The 20,679-nt window shown below is 39.7% G+C and overlaps 1 protein-coding gene across 4 annotated transcripts; it reads right to left on the bottom strand.

Annotated features, from left to right (window-relative positions):
• Positions 1–1,992: 1,992 nt before the first annotated feature.
• On the bottom strand, positions 1,993–20,455 carry usp45 (ubiquitin specific peptidase 45). Of its 4 annotated transcripts, none has more exons than XM_037273903.1 (18): positions 20,184–20,455; positions 19,265–19,375; positions 18,827–18,996; positions 18,202–18,302; positions 17,908–18,008; positions 11,567–11,718; positions 10,327–10,422; positions 10,015–10,145; positions 6,801–6,888; positions 4,826–4,907; positions 4,414–4,505; positions 4,249–4,305; positions 4,008–4,127; positions 3,226–3,893; positions 3,017–3,116; positions 2,816–2,902; positions 2,471–2,615; positions 1,993–2,226 (listed from the first exon to the last, which is right to left on the bottom strand). In XM_037273903.1, exons 2-18 carry the CDS (start codon positions 19,365–19,367, stop codon positions 2,096–2,098), a joined length of 2,424 nt encoding a protein of 807 aa, XP_037129798.1. In that variant the 5' UTR covers positions 19,368–19,375; positions 20,184–20,455; the 3' UTR covers positions 1,993–2,095. The 4 variants fall into 4 exon arrangements, with proteins under 4 accessions (XP_037129798.1, XP_037129799.1, XP_037129800.1 ...); XM_037273904.1 differs by having other exon boundaries at positions 2,471–2,612; XM_037273905.1 differs by having other exon boundaries at positions 3,017–3,114; positions 3,251–3,893.
• Positions 20,456–20,679: the final 224 nt, after the last annotated feature.

Below are 20,679 nucleotides of genomic sequence, written 5' to 3'. Positions count from 1 at the left end.
CTCCAATCTATTTATTTATTTTGCATACTATTAGTTCGGAGATTTCATGTAACATTTAAGTAAGATTGTGATCTGGGTGTGTGTATATGCTTTGTGAGGAGAAAAGCCTCAGGCACTGCGCAGAGCTTTACATGAAGGGATGTGTTTATGTTGTTATTAATTTGGATATGTGAGATGTGGCGTCAAACTGGGCAAGGCTTACAGAGATGATGGCGTGTATGGTGAGAGCAGCAAAATTTAACCTGCACTGCTGGTCGACAGTGATGAGCCCTACAGCACCAACCCGTTCGTTTCTTACAACTGTCTCAAAAAGGGGAGGGGGGTGTATTTTTGTTAACTGAGATTAACTCATGTCTAATGCATCAGCAGCATTTCCCTCAGCCAAAGGCCATGCCAGCTACCCCCGTATTTTAAAAATAGCCAAACATTTCAGAAAATATTTGCTTTTTCATTGGTGGCAGCTTGACAACCTGTTCTAGCGTTGCAGCAGCTTGACTTGTGTGTCACAGCTTGTAGTAACAAGAGGATGCACATGGCAATGTTTGTGGACGTTGCCCTTTTCCTGATTCCACACCCACCTCCTCTTCACCAGCTCTCGACATGTTCCGGAGCAGCTCTGCTTTGCACCTGTCAGGCCACATCAGCAGGCAAGAAAGCTCAAATGTGGCACCATGGGACACAGACCGACAGAGCGTTTGTTGACACAATTTCAGAGGAAAAAAAAACCCAGAAAGACAACAATCCCAAGTGCCAAGATAAAATAAAATTTCCATTACGCTCTGCGTTTTACTCAGGATGTTGTGTCTAAAACACAGACATGATTGGAAGATTTGATACATACATTTAATGTAGTTTAGGATGTCACGGTATCAATGCATAGCAAATGTTCATTATTTCAAGATGAAATGTCATACAAACAAGTATTTGATCACGGTAAAACCCTGCATGCCTTAAGCACCATGACCTTGCATTGTTTTTTTATTTAAATAAATATATACTGGGGACAAGTGTATTTATCAGACTGTTACAAACTATAATATACATAAATGTCACATATCCATCAGAGCATTTAGTTTTGCATCTCTTCCTTTTCACCATGCACATTTCATAACAATAAGCATAGGCACTGAATTTGTGATCATTTTAAATCAAAAGCTCTGAACCACTTTATTTTACTGTACTGTACATGATAACTAACACCCTTTTGGCAAATGTTTAATCAACCACCCAAAAACCACCACCTTATTTAAAATCGTCAAATTCAATGATCAAAGAATAAGCAATATATTATTTCGAGAGTGGGTAGGCAACTACGGTCCTCGAGGGCCGTTGTCCTGCACGTTTTCTATGTCTCCCTGTTGCACGCACCTAGTATGGAGTATTGACTCCATGTGTATTATACTAATATTTTTTGTTTTACTGGTAGTAAGGCTCGAATTCTTAAAGCATCTCATTCCTATGATTCAATTAAACCTGACCAATAGTAACGGTGTAGACATTTCAAGTGTCTGACCACTTGCTACTACAGTAGAGATCAAATACTGTGCAATGAATGCAATCGAGTTAAAATGATACAGTATTTTACGTGTGCAACAACACGACTGCCTTAAATAGACAAATGTATACATATATTTTAATTAAATATATGTACTTTTATTTTCGGTTCTGACATAATGGCAAATGTGATGTTTTGATACATTATATTCTTACGCAAAGGGCAGAAATGGATTGTACCACTTTTCTACAACAGTTTTACCAATCCCTTTTATTTTCTGTGTTGCAAGTCAAACAGTACCATAATGTGAACTTTCACTATTATCTCAGGTATTATGATTAAATGACTAGATTATCTCAGGTATTATGATTAAATGACTATATTTTTTCAAATGATAATATTTGATAGCAATATTTCCTAAATTACCAACTGACAGCCTGTGTTATGAACGCTGTTGGAGTCACCCAAACTATCAGTGAGCAAAACACGTTTTTTCATCTAGAGCAGATGGAAAATGAGTATAATCTTTTCCCTTTTCCAATCCTTGAGAAGAGATGAACACATTATACTAGTCAAATTTATGTCCTGCATGAAATTTGTTCACATCATTTCCTCATAGAAGAGCAGATATGCCTGAGAGAGAAGAACTCTGGACTCTGGTACCATTTGGACCGTGGTATCACTGATGTAAAACCACTGGCCCTGGGAACTGCTGCTATAGTCCTTTGCACCTGAAACACAGGATAGAGTTTTAAACAGTAGGCTGTGACACGGTCAAAAGGTTCTCTCAAATCATAGGTTTCTTAATTTGTCCCTATTTGTAAACTGCATTGAACTATGACATGCATTGAACTTTTTCTTTCTTCTAAATGTTTATTTTTATCTTGTCGTGTTTTCAACCAATCAATCAATCAATCAATCAATCAATCAATCAATCAATCAATCCGTATGACAACGACACTGCCGAACTCTGACCTGACAACTTCCGGTGATGTTCAGATTTTTTTTGGGGAGCGCGGACTTTTACATATGCAGTGTAGTGACCACCACGCATAGAGCCACTATGCTCTACAATCCCATACAGGCTGTACAAGACACGGTCGCCATGCACCAGGTTCTGCTAAAGTTGAGGAAATACAATTAGCAGTGAGAAAAATAAGAAAGAAAAGTAGAAAAAAAAAGACAAAAAAGCCAAATAGCCCTAAACCACAGTTACACCCAAAGAATATTATTTAAAAAATACAGACATGGAGAAAAAGCAAAAATAATGGAGATGAGAGATGAGTGCAGGAGAGATGTACCTAATGTCGAGATACATACCTTGCATGATGCTGAGCAAAATGGTGCCAGATCTAAGATTAAAGGAAAATCCACATGGCGGTTCACCTTTCGTAGATTCATTCCAGCCTTTGAAAAGAAAACAGCAGTGAGGATGATTGACTCTCAGACCACAATTTTAAAACATTCACAACTGTACAATAAGGTTTGTGAGAGAAATCAACTATAAAAACAATGACAAACCTGGTGGAAGCGTTTCAAATGCAAAGTGATGACAGGAGGGAGTGAGGAAATGAGCATTTGTTTTCTTGCACTGGTATAGACCTTTTCCACCTTTTTATCTACAACAGCAACAACAAAACAAAACAAGGTTAGAATTTAAGCTAACAGATGCAATCGGCCTATTTGCCTGATAGCAAAGAAACCATTTTAGAATCCTGTGCAGGTAAACAGTGACTTGCTGTGATTTTTGCTCACCAGCTGAGCTGTTCTTGCGCATCTGCTTTTGTCTGCGTTCAGTGCAGCTCTCACAAAGCAGCTTGTTGTTGCCCATTAGCAGCTCCACTGAGGTAAACTGGTGGAGGCATGACTGGATGGAACATTCCTTGGAGCCGGGATTGTAACTTTGGGAGAGTGCCTGAAATGCCCCCTGGTGGTAAGGTTGGTGGAGCTTCTCTCGGGACTTTTTTTCCTCTGGTTCTTCCGGAGAGCATCGCAAAGGGGGCGAGCTCTCCCCTGAACTAAGGCCGAGGCTGACTTTTGACAAACTGCTTACAAGCGACTCTACAGTGTCCCCTTGCTTGGAAGGGGATGATGATGAGGTAGAAACAGATACAGCGAAAGAATTGACAGTGGGTGTTGGGTGAGATTGGACATGACTGGAGCAGGAGGTATGCGGGGCCCACTCGCTCTCCGATGCCTCACTGTCGGCATCATTACTGCTGTCCTGTGGACCGGCACCTCTCTCACTGTCATCTGAGAGGCTTCCACAAGTGGCCACCTTGTGAGTAGAGACCCAGCGGGCCGATCCCCCTGCAATTCCCTCTTCTTCGGGTTGTTCCACGCTGCAGCCTGCCCCCTTTCCATCCATAAAACTGGAAGACCTCCGACCATGATATTTCTGGAGGGAAAAAACAAAAATGTTTGCATTTGCATTGACAACAATGCAGTTCAAAATCCTATCGTTCTATTTGGATGTCAATGTGTCAAGAAAATATTAATAGCAGTGACCCACCTGTCCACTTAGTTTCCTGGTGTTTCTGTTGGCTGAGTTTGTAGTGGAAAGGACAGAAGCGTTCGTTTCCTGTTCCCGACTTCCTTTCACTGGCTTGACACTGTTAGAAGGTTTTGATGTCTGTGGCAACAGTGTAACCCATCATCACCATAAAATGTTAATAAACATCTTCATTTGTAAGCATAATTAAGAATCTTCCATTAATAAAATCAATACGTCTAAAAAAGATTAAGCATCTTACCCGTTCCTCTATGATGGGTAAAGAGATGTCGATGAACGCTTCCTTAACCGTTGAAATCTGAAAGACAAATCAGTGTGTAAAGTTACACTAGGAGCAAAGACTCTCTTCTGATTATGTCAATTCTTGATTGGTTTATACACATCACGTTCACCCAGCCACACTTACATGTTCACACTCTTCACACATAATGGTGTTGGTCAGCTCTCCAACAAAGATGCGGTCAACAAAGTTCATCTTTACACCTTCCTTTCCATATGCTGGTGGGAAGAGGAAGTCAATATTTAAATACTATATGATTGCAACATGAAATCCACATTCAACAAGACAATGCAGTTCACCCCTTTAATGTCTCTCCCACATTGTCCCACTTAACCGTGCTACTTGTCTCACATTTTGTCAGTCAGGAGGTAGTCCTTACAGAGCTGTGATCAACATGATCTGCTACTGCAGCTTGCAAGTTTTGATTTGTAAATCCCTCTATTTACAGTGAAGCCATCCTGTTTCTATTTAGTAATAGCATTTCCTTAAACGGCCAGTAGATGGCACTATGTTTCTTAGCCATGTCAGTATAATGAACCTTTGACTTGGCGCCTGGTTTCCTCATTTGCTGTTTTCTCAGTGGGATTGTTGAAAGCCCTGAGGATTCCTTCCTTCACCCTCTGGAAAACAAATAAAATCAAATGTGATTTCACATGAGATTCCTTGGAGAATTTGAATTAGATATGTTGCAATTTAGCTACCATGCGAGAGTCCTTTTGTATATCTTTACCTTCTTTTAATTACATACGTCCATTACAAAAATTTCAACTTCCCTGCATAAGCTCTCCTTGACAGTTTTATTTATTATAAGCATCATTAGTAAAATAATTATTGCCCTTGTCTGAAACTGTTAAGATGTTTTTTTTCTTTTCACGTGTGTGTGTGTGTGGGGGGGGGGGGGGGGGGGGTCTCTTCAGAGGGGTCTTCTGATTAAAGATGACATGGTCAGTGAGTTGTTGGTAAGAGAGCCGCGAAGAGGCGCAGCCACAGTAAAGTACCAATCAATACATAATTGGCCATGGTCTGTGTCTATATTTGAGACCAGTCGCCCCCATTGTCCCGGGACCCACGCACTGGACTGGCTATTTAGGTCAAAAAACCTTGTTAATCCTAGTCCAGCCAGTCTCCCCGTCCCACTCAGTCAGTAAAGTGAGACGAGGTTGAAGCTCTCCTAATTAATTACCAGCAACCCCCACCCTTCCCCTCCAAAGTAACAGCATGCATGCTCCCACGTGGGTAAGGAAAGGGGGGCTCTGAGGGGGTAGGAAGGGTTCCTGGCAAAAGGGTGTAGGAGTGGAAACAAAAATTAAGATGGGGTGAAGAAGGACAGTCCATGCCCTGAGAGAGTAATAACTACCATCTCAGTTAATTGCTGATAATTGACTGGGGCCAGATTAGCATATTTAGCTCCCTGATACTAATAGCCAATGAACACAAACACTTAGGGCCTCTGAAAGGATTCAAAGGATGGTCACACCCATCTCCTTCTCATGCTCAACTACCGTAATTTTCGGACTATAAGTCGCGTTTTTTTTTCATAGTTTGGGTGGGGGTGCGACTTATACTCAGGAGCGATTTATATACATATATATGGTTTTTTTCACTTTTTTGGGCATTTTATGGCTGGTGCGACTTATACTCCGGTGCGACTTATAGTCCGAAAATTACGGTACACAAATTGTGGTATGCATGAAGATTTAATTGCAATGTATGACTCAAATAATTGAAATGTAAAAATAGTATCTGTATAAATGACCAGAAACCAATTACAAATTTGTGGAAGAATGTTTGTTGATTTTTGATGTTCTTTGAGCATAAGATTTGACTCCAAAATATGTGCTTTATTTTTTCATTTCAAACGCAGAAGCGTAGCTATTATGCCACTGTATTGGTGAACACGCCTGGTTGATTAAATGCATTTGATTACATTGAATAAAGGCTGAACCTCATCCTCTATGCGTCCTTGATTAAATTGGAAAATGGCTGATGAGTGTGTGTGTATGTAGGGTGGGGGTGATGGGTGACCCTCAAGCACAATGGGGCAGCCCCGGAGTTCATTCAGCAGCTGTGGGTTTCCCAAGTTCGCACAATGATTTTGGTTCTGCCACTTGCAAGTCCCTGAAGTGGCACAACTGCAAATGTTCACAAGATTGAATGGGAGCCGAGACAGTGGGGCCTGGGGCTGACCACTAAACACACCCGCTAACTTCCCCTGCTAGGTTCACGTAGCCACTGGTGGGGCAACAGGGAACATCTCAGTCTTCTAAAAAGCGGCTTTGGGTCTGCTAATTGCTCTGTGAAGGGTTGGAGGTGGCAAAGCGTCGTAGCCTCGCAGGCATACACACGCACATGAGCACAGGAGTACACAAAGCAAAACATCAGATTAAATCTGTATTGTACCAATACTGTAAAGTGTGATAACAAAAATCAGCTTTTCTTTCTTTGATAAACAAATATGTATATTTTATTTTTTCTCTATCAAAGGAAGAAAAAGTATAAAGGCTCATACTCACTTTAGTTTCCTCTACTCTTATGGAGTCCAGCAAATAGTGAAGGAGTTCCTGGCTGTCCTGTTGTTGATACCCTTTAAAGCGTGATGCCCTAGTTAAAGAAAGAAAAAAAAAAAAGAGAAAAAAGAAAACATGAAATAAAATAAAATAAACAAAATAAGATGCTGTAATCATTTTTATACATTTTGTAATATTGACAGACTAATCAGCAGTTATTCATAATGTACACGTTCTCTTAGCAAAAATCATGTTGGCTCCATGTTAACTTTTTCCCCCCCCTTGTCGGACAGTCGTATAACCTGAGCATTAACGCCTATTTGGAAGGGCTCTTTTTGCATCCGTCCCCTGGCTGTCCACATTGAACAGATGTGAGGACAGATGTCAGGGGCATATGGGCAGCAAAAAACACAGCCACATCAACCTGTTGGGCCAAAATAGCCACATAACCACAGGACAAGCTGGTATTACATATATGCACAGCACAAAGTCAGAAGCAACACTTGTGGTTGAAGAGAGCAACAGTCCATGTGTTCAATATTTATGGTACACTATGGTAGTCCCTAATGCATATACAACAAAAAGACCTTATGGTGAGATGCTTTATTTGAAGGCCAACAACCAGTGCTTCACATAGGTCACTGGCAGAAGATCTAGCGTTGCCCTTAGTCAAATGGCCCCACCGTAAAATACGGCGACAATATTTGGTCTTTATCCATGGATTCAAAAGAGATGGGTGGAGGGGTGAAATTTGTGGAGGACACATGTCATTTATTTGCAAGACCTCAATACGAACACCGTTTAATGAAATGCCCTCTTCTTGTGTGATCTGTCCTTCTGGGAGTGCGGGCAGACCAGAGTAAAAGAAGAATATCAGAATCACACAAGGAGACGGGGAAAAAAAAAGAAAAAGAAAATGGACAAATTGAAAAAGAAAAGTTAACAATTGGTTTGAATTTGTGGGAAAGAGAAGGTCTGCAAGCTTGTCCCAGTGGAGGGAAGCAGAAGGGCCCTGTAGCGTTGCTCTCAATCTGGCCATCACAAACAGCTGCGGAGCTAACACAATTTATAGCCGGATGAGTTACTACCAGACACAAGGCCACACAAGCTCCTACCCTGAACACACACGTTTGAGCAACATGCACCCGTAAACAAGGCAAATAATTAGAACTATTCCTACACTAACTCACATGAGGACATAAACACTCCATCACAATATGGTCACCGAAATATGCAAAAAAAAAAAAAAAAAAAAAAAGCTAGATTTTCAGATATAGTACATTTAATAGTGTACTATTCATGAGTAACAAACAGCTTTTTGTTTTGCACTACTACATAATCAGCCAAAATAATGTATATACACGTCAGTAAAAGGAAAACCTGCAAATATTTTATTCAGACTTAAAGAGATTAATACAAGTTACCTTTACAATTTACAAGAGCTGCTCAAAGTAGTGGCCGTCAGCCTGTAGAGATTTAACCTTCTAATGACCAAGTATAATTTTAGTTATCAAGTATAATCTGCCACCCAGGGATGCATAATATATAATATGATTTGTTTCCCTTACAAGATTAATAAAGTAACTTTCTAAATAAGTTAAAAATGTCAGATTTATTGCAGGAGTAATTCTGTTTCTCCTCTGGACCTAAAAAAAAAAAAAGCTTTCATTGAATAGGTTTTAGTGGGCAGCAGATTGTTGCATGTTATTCATGTGTTTGCCTCACAGTCCAAAGGCTGAGGCGTTGAATCTCTGCTCAGGTCCAACACTGGCTCGCTGCCACATTCCCCAAACTCTAAACCTGAAGGCTGAAAAGATTCTATCCAGCTATACTGTATTGTATTTTATTGTATATTGTGTGTATTTGCAGGTTTTACAGTTTTTTTTTCATTCACAGATAGAAATATGACTATATTACCAAAAACGAGAGCTCAATTAAAAAGACTCAACAAGACAATGTATATCATTCCTCTAAATTTAGCAAAAGCAAACAAGCCGCTATTTATTTCAAGCGACTGTGAATATCTTTCTTAGCAAAACTGATAGATATCTTGCTTCCTGCGCAGACAAACATGCCCATCCAGTCTGATGTTGTTTATATCTTGTGTGCGTGCAAGCAAGTGTGTGTGTGCGTGTATAGCAATAGAGAGAATTCATTCATTGTTGCTCTTGGCTGTTTCCATCAGGGATGTAAGGCCCATAAAGGATTCTAAATAATATCTTGTAAAGATGCAGGTCTGTTGACATTTACAAAAAATAAACACATAAAGGAGAAAAAAACAAAGCCTTTTTTTTTTTCTTCCAACAGAACTAGTATATTGGTTATCCTAAAATTTGAAATCATCCAAGAAAAAAAAACTGGTGAAAATAAATGGTTCTTGGTGACGTTTTATTGGATAGCTTGTGCATTATATACAAGGAGCAGGACAAGCCATTGATAAGATCTACAGCGATTAACTACACCTCAAACAAAAGTTGAACCTTTTATTTAAAACCCAATTACAATTGAGAATAATCATACCTTTGTTATAGTTGTACTTCATTCAATACTTGTTTAAATTTACAGTATTGCTAATTGTGCGCAAAAATATGGCGCTTACGAAATGAGGGTTGAGGCTTAACACAATACCTTTCATTTCAAATGCATGGGAGTGGAATAGATTAGCCCAACGTAAGATTAGTTACATTTGATTGCAATCTGAATACACACGGGCTGCGTGAGTGCTGTGGGCTGAAATGGTACCAGGTGAGGTTGCGTGCACACACACGCGTGCATGCATTTGCGCAAAGAACAAATGCACAAGCGCCTGCTCGATGAAAGTTAGGTACCAGAATAAATGTCAAAGCCGCACCAGAGATGTACCTAGTCACCCAGCATCAAACATCCCGGTCACCCACCTGCACAATAGTGCAATACCAAACTCCTGCAATGTACCATGATTAAACAAGAACAAAGCCCAGACCACATTAGCACAACATCTAAAACAATAAATGACGGAATAAAAATATTGGAAAAAGACAAAAACTCATACGCCAACCCATGGGTGCTAAACTATAAGTATGTGGAGGTCTACTATAGTATCATCAAAATAAGTAAGCCATGCAAGCCTAAGACAGATTTATATTGTGATCGTTAAGCTTTAGAAAGAGCACGTAGAAAAGTAGGAGACTGATAAATGATAGTAATAATAATGAAAATAATAATGATAATTGTGCCTTACTTTTGGCAAAGCTGATTAAAAAGGATCTTGGGATTCACTGGACCTTTTCCTGGCTCTTTCATGCACTGAAGGAAGAGAAGCATGGCTGCAGTCAGGGGCTCAGGACTGGGCAGCATTGCTACTAATGGAGCCTGCAAAAAGTCACAAAGTAACAAAAATCTATTGGTCTCAGGCGAGTGCTGGTTAGAAATATCCACATAGGCTATGAAATATACCAACAAAATAAATAAATATTTGTTATTTACAAACATTTGAAGCAAAGTATGATTTAAATAAAGAAATTCAGTCATGAAGAGAAAATGGTAGCAGTACCAGATTGCTCTCAACTGGTGGGCAGATCCTTAGTTTGTACCCTTTCTCCTTCACTTCCTGGATGAGGTCAATGAGCATATGCGTTTGGGACAGATTCTGCAAAAACAAGAATTTTCACATTTCTTATCATTGACGTTGCAATCACAGGATAATATCCAACTGGATATTTGTTAAAGCATTCTTGGCTTGTTGCAAATCTTCTGGACATTCGTTAAAACATTCATGGCTTGTTGCAATTCTGTAGTCATTTAAAATATCCATGTGGAATGTTGGACCAATTTAGAAGGATTCGTGGTCATTTTATCATGTGTTGCTTTAAAATGAAGAATGCGTCTTGATTAAGAGTAGTCCCATAAGAGAGAAGCATCTCATCTTTGCTTTCAAAAGATTTGTTTGGTCACATCTTGGCAAAGAACACAGTTGCTATGGAAAAGGCACAATGGAGCAGGCATTGTGAATGCAGACACGGCTCATCCTCTTAACAATTACATGTTTTCACCAAAAAGATTGCAGTTTTCAAGGAGACAATACAAAAGAAAAAGAGTGTGCGAGAGAGGGAATAGCATTCACACTCACTCGAATTTCAATCAAAGAGGAAGGTCCTAGGGGTGATTAACAAAATGGTGGAAAAAAAACAGGTTTATTGTTCAGGAGGCATGTCAGTTTGCAGTGACCATGACACAACCAGAGAGAGACTGGGGAGGGTTGATGGTTGAATTGTATGTGTGGGCAGGTAAACATGTCCAAGTTTGCGTTGCAGTTGTCACTGCATTGAATGTATTTCGAAGTGACCTCAAAAGCTGGCCTGCTTATATAAAAAGTCATTGTAAGAGTATGTGTTTACACGTATCGTGCGAACATAAGAAGAAAGCAGGTCATGACAACACAAGATCAAACAAACATGCATCAAGCTGTGTTTCAATATCACTAACAACTACCACTGTTTTCCTCACACGGTAGCCAAGCTGATTTTGTGATTTCGTGATAATTATTATGGCAAAAAAATGGTTTGTGTGATTTGTAGCGAGATATAGGTACAGCATAGTATATAAACATTGGACAGTCCCTGATGACTAAAGCTGCAACACGGCATATCATTTCAAGCTTTGCTTTGTGTTGCTCGAATACATTTGATTTTGACCTCTTCAAGTAAATCTTTTCTCAACCCGAGCAGATAGTAGATTGTAGACATGAAGGACATTGATGTTTTTTTCTCTAAGCCGATTAGAAATGTACCAACCTGCATAACAGCATTGAAGAAGCAGGTGTTGCCGAGGTTATTGATGCCTTTGACAGGAACCAAGGCACTGTTGATGACAGAGCTTTTACCTCTTGAGGGTTCATTATAATCAGAGCGTTCCTCTCTCAGTTTCTGGATTTTGGGGGATGTCGCTAGAACACCAAGTGACATGATTTATTGGCTGGATTAACATGTGAATTTCAAACTTGACTAAGTTCTTCCTTTCTTGCACACACGGACAAAAACAGGTGAGTCATATTTTTTTCAACCCAAACGCTGGACCATCCAAACAGTAGTTCATTTGCTCCAGCAAGATCCATTTAACCCTGAAGATAAGTTAAATATTTTACCCGGATTTTGGGTCAAATCTACTACAATTCTGGAAGAAAAATAAATGGAAGAAAAACAGCATATTGGTAACACCTCCCTTCGATTTTGGATTATTATTATTTTTTAGAGCAAAAAAGTGTGCGTTAGTATTTACGTTACTCTCATATATGACCTTATCCTCGAACATATTACATTTTAAGCACTGACCAATTCAACACTTGATTGAAAAAGCAATCCAAAACAAATTAGTGATGAGCTTGCTATTTCCAGGGAATCAGTTTAAGGGAAAGGCCATAATTCACGATAGTATGGAACTCCATGGGCAATTCACATTCAATGATCATAAGTATAAGAGAATATCACATTGTGCTGTAGTTTTCAAGTTTTGGCCATCTCATGATTATCTCACATTATTGCTGCTCAAATGACGTGGCCTGAAATTAAGTGGAAATTGTTAACTGACTTTCATGGCCCACCCCATAGTTTTTGGGAGTATAGAGGTCCATCTTGTTGTGATGGCACTCTGTTGCAGCACTCCATTGAGTATTGCTAATTACATCTGGCCTGTGCTGGCAACATCTGGGGTTTCCAGCTATTCCATGAAGCCATAAGGGAACGCCCATATGTCAGAACACACAATGTGGAAGTAGGGAAACTGAAGACTTGGATGAGAAAATAAAGTGCTTTTCCGGACTGCATTTGACACTGAAAATATATGAATAGTTGAAATTTAGATGACAATTGAACAATAGAGGAAAAATATTTGTATCTCTTTCAGAATCAGAAACTAATGTCCCTTAAAGGTAAATTAATGTTGCAACTGGAGCACAACTGTGACAAGTCACACAATGACGAAATAACATAAGACATAAGTGAAAAAGCAAAAGCTAAACTTAAAAAAATAATAAAATAAAATCAAAATTCATACTTAAGCAGATGTGGAATTACACACATCTGCTATGGTGTGTGTGGGGATGAAGGACACAGTGTCAACAGCCCTGATGCAGCTTGAGTCAGAGAGATCCGACTGGCACTAGCTGAGAGGGAGGAGAGGGACAAGGAAACTAACTGGGCGGAATGGGGATGCCTATGGACACACTCTGCATCTGGGACCATCACCCAAGGTAAACAATGTTCACGGAGCCATCTGGTTGAGACTGGGTGGGGAGGGTGTGTGTATGAGGGAGTGGGGGGCAGCGGAGGACAGTTGAGGGGTGTAGTGGGTGGAGGGAAGGGTTGCAATGAGCACAAGCATATGGAAAAGCAGATTTTTCCTCTCCCTGCAGCAATCAACGATGGCAAATGTCAGCATGCGCTATGTCCACGCTTGACTGTGCTGCACTAAGCACCACCACCTGGCCCTTCTTGCACAGCCAACGAGTATGGGCAACAGTAACAGATCGAGTGGAGGCTTTCCCCAGGGTGGAGAAAAGCACCACGGAACTCAGACTCATCGTATGTATGCACGCACGCATGTACACCAACACCTCCTGCACTCCCTACTTGCTGTCACACAAAGACAAACAAATTGTTTATGACAGGGGATCAAATAAATAACACAATGACCTGTAACCATGCAAATATTATTCCAGACAAAATGATTTAATCTCACAAAGACATACTCCACATTCCTGTCGAGAGTAAATGCCTTTTTTTTTTCACTGCAATGGAGGAGCAACAATATTTTCACTCCCTCCCACACTGATCAAGCATCCAAAATAACAGCATACTGTATTTCTCAATTACTGCAAACAATTCATCAAACTAAGAGCAAATGAAAAATAACGTTGAGAGGCTATTCCTATGATTCCTAATATGACCATCTAAACGTTTGGCCAGTCAGTTTTAGGCTTCCATGTTTGCTTTCAGTGGAGCAGAGCAAAGGCAGCTCCCTTCATGCAGAGCAAGCAGTCATGAGGAAGGACGAGCAACACCAAATGTCTTATTAATTCACTAATTTGTTGTGACTACAGGGCATAAAAAGCTTGCTTCCTTGCCATCTGAGGCCAGGCGAGCTCAGTGACATTTTATTTACAGACACATACACATGCCAATATACTAAGTGCAGAGCTTGGTCAAATGAATGCTAAGACATGTGATTTTGCTTACGCTGAATTGTACAAAAAGAAGAATTACCATGGATTTATGAAATAATCTAAGTGAGATTAGATTTGTATGGCTCATTTGGGAGACTGCATGGCAGTAATCATACAGACAGACAAAAAACAACCAAAAAAAGTGCACACACTGGCCTACTTTCATGCGCAGTGGTGGGAATTAAGACAGGATCACCCTTGATTACCTCCATGAAAGCCCCACCAGGGAACAAGCATTTTGCTGGCCACTGACTCGTCTCGACAAGTTAAGGACAAAAGCTTGGTGCACATTTCATTTCCTACCTTTTAGTGGTAGAAGCTTTCGCCAAAAGTCACTCAAACTAATACATCAGTCCATGGCACACTTATCAAAAGTCCATCATGGGTCAAAATAACTGCCACCAGAAAACAGAATTTGAATACCTGAAAACCTTGACACCTACCACCATATTGAGGAAGAAATAATTACTCCTCACATTCTTTTGTGATAGTTAAATTGCTCAGGTATTTGTATTCATCCATTCCCCAGCTATTGTCAATGGAGCGAGTAGCTAGCTGGACACCAGTTTGTCGATCACCGGTAAGATTGAAAGGGCTTCCCAGGGCTGGCGCACATAGGCCATCATTGGATTTGTTAAGCATTTGTTCCTCCATTTTGTGGAAAGTAGCAACCGGTGTCACAGGCTGAAAAATGCAGAGGAGACCTATGTAACAACGATTAACTGCTCTTCTTCAACTACGAGAATTGCAACCGAATTTTGGGACAGCTATCGACGAAGCTGTGAGATTCAAAGGAATCATTGTCAGGCATCTTTCTGACAAAAATCTAATTTAAACTGTTTACACATACATGTTGGCGATCATGTTTTCCTACTGGGCTGTAAAAGTAAAAAAAACACATAACTGACTGAGTAATAGTCTACATGTCCTGAAGGGTACAATAGACCAAATAGGGAAAAACCCACACAAAAGACTGACGAAGTATAATAATTAAAAAAAAAAAAAAGAAAACACACAAATAAAATACCATGTACACAGTTATGAGGAGAGTAATTATTCAGTATCATAGATATCATGACAATAAATTATGGGATTATGGTGGGAAAGATTGTGTGTCGATTTAGAATCCTTTCAATTATTTCACAAAGGCAACCCATCTCCATTGTGGGAGAGAATCTAAGTCCCTGAGGTAAACAGTCCTTTTAGTGGGATTCTGGTACTTGAGCCAAAGACCTTGATGGTGAGAGAGCATAGTTAATCGACTTTTAGTTTTCAATGAGCTGTTGTAACAAATTATTGTGGGTTGTGAAAACACCCATGCTAGGGCTCCTTTGTGATTTGGGGAGTATGGCAGAAGCACAACATCTCTCTCTAAAAAAAACTGGCCTTCAGACTAAAAAGGAATTTTACAAGCTCCTCAACAAATAACAGTCTATTTTATACAATAATGGCTGTCTATTTCTATAGCCATTTGGACAACGGGTGTGGTACAATTGGATGGTAGGAAAGGTGACTGGTAATTTATAGTCTAAACAGTCGGTAGGCTAATCCAATCAGTTAATAGTTAGTAGTTCAAACATATACTGTAGGTGGGTTACCAAAGATCCATAAACGTCCTTTAACTATATATGCCAAACTTGCTAAGTTAACCGTAAAGCTCTAGTGATGAAAAGTTTGCCAACATACTGGAGGATCATAATAGGATCCAAACCAATACAGGAAATTATTTTTAGATTTTAGGTTTTGTCAAAGAAATTAAACTTGCCCATTAGCCAAACATCTAAAGAGCTTGCAGCCCTACTTGTCTCCACTGTGCGGTTTATTCTAAAAAAAAAAAAAAAAAAAAAAAAAAATGGTGCTCTTTAGTGCCTTAACTGAATAGCACAAAATAGATACACATTTTACCTTGGGTTAATTATGTTCTTGACAAACAAATTTGATTACACTGTGATTTTCAGAGCCTGCACGCCCTTTGGGAAAGAGTACATGGCTATTCAGTTTGGGATTCACAATGCAAACTCAGTTTGAAACGGTAGGCATAGCTTACAAACAACTGTTTGCTTTAAATGAAAGTTCTTCTCAACATGGTCTCTAGATGAGAGTTTGTGCACTCCAGCTGTGGAGGGTGATACAATTTCTCGAACTTGATCCGGACTGTGACTCCCACTAGTGCTGCACACGGGCCCAGAGGTGGCAGAACAGAACAAGGGACAAGCGACCGAGTGGGAAAGACAATGGATAACGGAGCAGAGGCCCAACCTTTCACAGCTGCTCACGTTCTTCAGGGAACCCAGCCGGGAAGCATCACTCAAGCGCCTAATTTCGTTAATGCGTGCAGTCATGCACAATGTACAGAGAGAGTGGAGGACTGTTCAATACTACAACTCTTCAGCTGTGGCTGAGAGAGTGACTCAAGACCAGCCTGGATGTGCATGGCTGGTTAGTCTACGGACACTGGTAAATGGACAAATGGACGTTCAGGGGGCTTAAGTTGAAACTAGTGAGACCACAAGCCATCATACCAAATAATACTTTGGGTTTAAACAAAATAATACAAATCTCCATCAATGCATTTTAATGGGTGTCAATAATAAAAAAAATAAATTCTATTCAGGGGCCAGCTGTAAATATTTTATTTTTATGGCTGTTATTTGTAGTCCAAAACATTTTACAATTCTGATGTGATATTATTGCTTTAGGACAAAAAAAATTGATAGTAGATACTAGGTGATTTATTCGGGTCTTTACACACTTGTGACAATGGGCTCATGACTAGCATTTGTCCAAAATGTGGACTGACAAGTGAAGTGACATAGGAATGGGGAAAATCAAGAGAAACTATCACGGTTGGTCTTGGTTGTTGCACATAGCCACCATCACAGCCATCGAGAGGATGATAGGAGCAAGATTTCCTATGCAAGAGCAAGAATGATGCCCTCAGTGTTTGACTTTTTGAGTAGAATGTACAGTGAATGTGATATTACAATTTGAAAAGGTTTATATCGACATACGTTTTATAGCGGCCGTTGCTCAGGTGGTAAAGCAGGGGGCATTCAGTGACCAGAGGGTCGGCAGTTCAAATCCCGCTCCGAGTCATATGTCATGTCCTTGGGAAAGACACTTTGCCCACCTTGCTTCTAGTGCCACTCACACTGATGTATGCCTGAGTGTGAAGTGTGGTGGTAGACAGGGAAGGCCGCAGTCCTTATAGTTTACCACCACCAAAGTGAGTGTGAGCACGTGAATAATGTATTCGCTGTACAGCATCTTTTTTTTTAATGTCCAGGGCTATATAAATCTGAATTAAGATCAGGGGATGTTTGAGAACAATTGTCAGTTTGGTACATGTGAAGCCCTTTGAGACTTGATTGTGATTTAGGGCTATATAAATAAACTTGAATTGAATTATTATAATTATTATTATAAACAACCGTTTTGAACCGAGACTGACAATGGTTGCTCCTAAGCAGTGAGTATGTAGGTGAAATTGAGGATTGCTAACAATCTTTACCAGCAGGGGGAGCAGGTATACTGAAGTGCACTTTCATGAGGCCACCTGAATCTGACACATTTAAAACGTTTTAAAACCTCTCTAAACCAAATTCGGTCTATTTTAAATAACGTTGAAAATTTTTGACACAATAATGGTATTAGGATTATTTATTATTGTTGTTCATCAACCCCGGGAATCTGTTACGCATCATGATACTTCCCAATGGCAATGTCAAAACAATGTTGATTAATAATAACTGTACTTGATTATGAATATAGTTTGTCATTGTTAAAAGGTCCTTGTGCTTAATTTCTTGGATTGGTGCCATATTTACATGGTGTACATGAATACATTTAATTTTGATGAGTTTCGCATTGATGAAATGGTAATTAGTTCTAGGAGTTGGGAGACAAACACCCTACCTGACGTTGCCTTGACAGAGTGCTTCTGCAAAAAATCCAGCGTCTGTGCCAAGGCTTTTTTGTTACAATGAGTGGAGAGCTCCTCATTACATTCAAAACACCTGCAGGGAGTAGTCAGGCAGGAACATCTCTCAGTGAGCTTCTGTAAGTCAATAATGCTCAAAACCATGACATGCATTGACCGTGACAATGAAGTTTGGCACATATTTTCAATATCACAATTTGCATATTTTGTCATGCTGGTTGATTTCGATCCTGCGTGTACATTTTGTCTGAATTGGGAAGCTTTCTCACCAGGCTTTCCAAGTGCTCAGGCTTATGGTGATACAATGAGACTCTGGATAAAAAGCTTGGTGGTGCTTGACAGCATGTTCAATCCCTGAGTGGTTACAGGCCTGCAAGAAATATGAAAAACATATTACAGAAACAACACATCCATGCACATAGGAAGCTTTGCTTTCATTATTTCTTTGCAGCAACTGTCAATCTCCACCGTGAAGCCATTTTCAAATTCGGATTCAAGTATGGGTGAGGAACTCAAGAACATTCCCAGAGGTGTCCTGAAGCCACTACTTTAATATCTTGGCTGTGTGATGAGGGTCACTCCAGGCTCAGGTCAAAAGTTTTCATCCAGGATGTCTCTGTACACTGCTACATTCACCTTACCCCCCTTCCTGACAGGTCTCCCAATTCCTGCTGCTGAAAATCATGTGTCACTATGAGGCATGGTTTTGGTCTTATGACCTAACATGTCATCGAGCATTAACTAACGTCTTACAGTTAATCTTTGTCTCATCCGACCAGAACATTTGGTAATTCATGATCTTAGAGTCATTCTGTTTCCTTTCGGCAAACTCCAGGTGGGCTGCCGTTAGCCAAAACCTTAAATTCTCCAATGGGTGTCTGAAGAAATTCTTACTTGGAAACCACATTTGAGGCAAACTAAGATGTCTTGAAATGCTGCTGGTTCACTGTTGATCATGGTTCTTTCCTTCAGGCACTCTGAACACACCAACCACAAGCTGCACAACACAGATTTCTTCACTGAGCTTAAGTCCACAGCCTTTGTCACATGCTGGCAAGTCAACCCTGTTTAAGAAACATAGAACGTTAAAATAAACTTTGCAAATCATCATCATCATCATCATCATCGGTTTAAACAGCTACAAAAAATCGTATAAAATTATCTGACATCAAATATTATCTTTGATATATTTTTTAGTTGACTTGATGTGATGAGTACATTTGTATGATAGAAACAGAATTTATTCGGTATAAGCGATCTGTGATGATCAGTTATTACAAATATACACAAAAAAAAAACATTGTGTTGAACTGGTCGACTCCAATAACTTACCACTGACTTCATCTGATGATTCGTCATCACGAGGTTTTCGTGGTTTATTTGTCCGCTTCGTCATGTTGGCGGGTGTCGAGGACAGGGGCTCCTTAAGACGCATTTGGAGCTCTGCAGGTTAAGACTTTGACGTTATGACACAAAGCAACCAATGTCCCTTAACTTGTTCTTTCCCCTTGTCATTAGGACTAGGTGATTAAATTTATCGAGTATTTCAAGTCAGGGTGATTTGTGCCCCCCTCAATTGAACATTGGTTTATGTAATCTTTTGACCTGTCTACAGCTTACTTGGTAGGAGCACATACCTATTCACCATGGGGTTCTTGGTTTGAATCCCACCTCCAACTGTACATTATAAATATCTCCATGAACAATGCAATTCTAATGGATTTTACCAATATGATTAAATGCAATTCAGTGTCCATTCAAATAATCTCATTTGCATTCAATGTGACAGTAACACATTGGCTACATTTACATGGACATATTTATGTGGAATAAAAGCCTGATCGGATTAAAAATGCTGCATGTATACACCTCATTCGGTATACTCTGACTCGTCCAAGCCCATCCCTATGAGAATGTTATCTCTCCTTAGTCATAATGTGTGTTCTTCGTTTTGGGAGTTAATATATTTCAAATCATAAACCTATAACTGTCATGTAATTAAATGTAAAATTCAACATTATCAAGACAAACTAATTCAATAATCGTTCTGGTTAAATAATCCATGATAACAGTTGATAACAAGATAACATTTAATGTATTCTCCGTTGAAATAATACATTGTTAGGGCATGATCATTAAGACAGATTGGAATTAAACTTGTAACAACCAATTTTCTTGCCATAGATGTACTCAGTGACACCTTCCTCGTGACATTCAGAACTCATTAAAACGAAATTAACAAGTAACTCACCTCTTTATTTTTTCGATCCAGTGATTGACAGTGTTGGCTAAAACCAGTGATGCTAACGCTCACTGGCTAGCAAACGTTAGCTACAGGCTTTCACCACTAACAATACAATGAACAGAACTGTTTACTTTACTGCGTATACGCTTGGAAACGAGTGTATAGCGAATTAAAGATGGACCCATGAAATAACAATTACACAGGACACATCCTCTGCTCGGGTTAACTAGAGCTTGTAGCATGCACTAGCAATATAAACATGTGACGCAGTCGGAAGCAATCTGTAGTGTTGCATTCAGGTACATCAGGAAACGGCTACTACCAAAACGCTCAATGACGTTCTAACATTAAACTAGGGTTGAGCGGAAAAATGAATCAAACAAGTAATAAATTTGGTATGCATTTAATACAAAGACAAAACAAATCAGGTAATTCCAATTTACCAGCAACAGCTATAAGATTGCAGGGTGGCTGCTCTCGTACTATTATAAATATATATATT

This window comes from Syngnathus acus, chromosome 16, assembly GCF_901709675.1.
Source record: "Syngnathus acus chromosome 16, fSynAcu1.2, whole genome shotgun sequence".
Lineage (NCBI taxonomy): Eukaryota > Metazoa > Chordata > Actinopteri > Syngnathiformes > Syngnathidae > Syngnathus > Syngnathus acus.
Note: the sequence above shows the minus strand (reverse complement) of the source record. Positions and strands in the feature narration are given on the sequence as shown.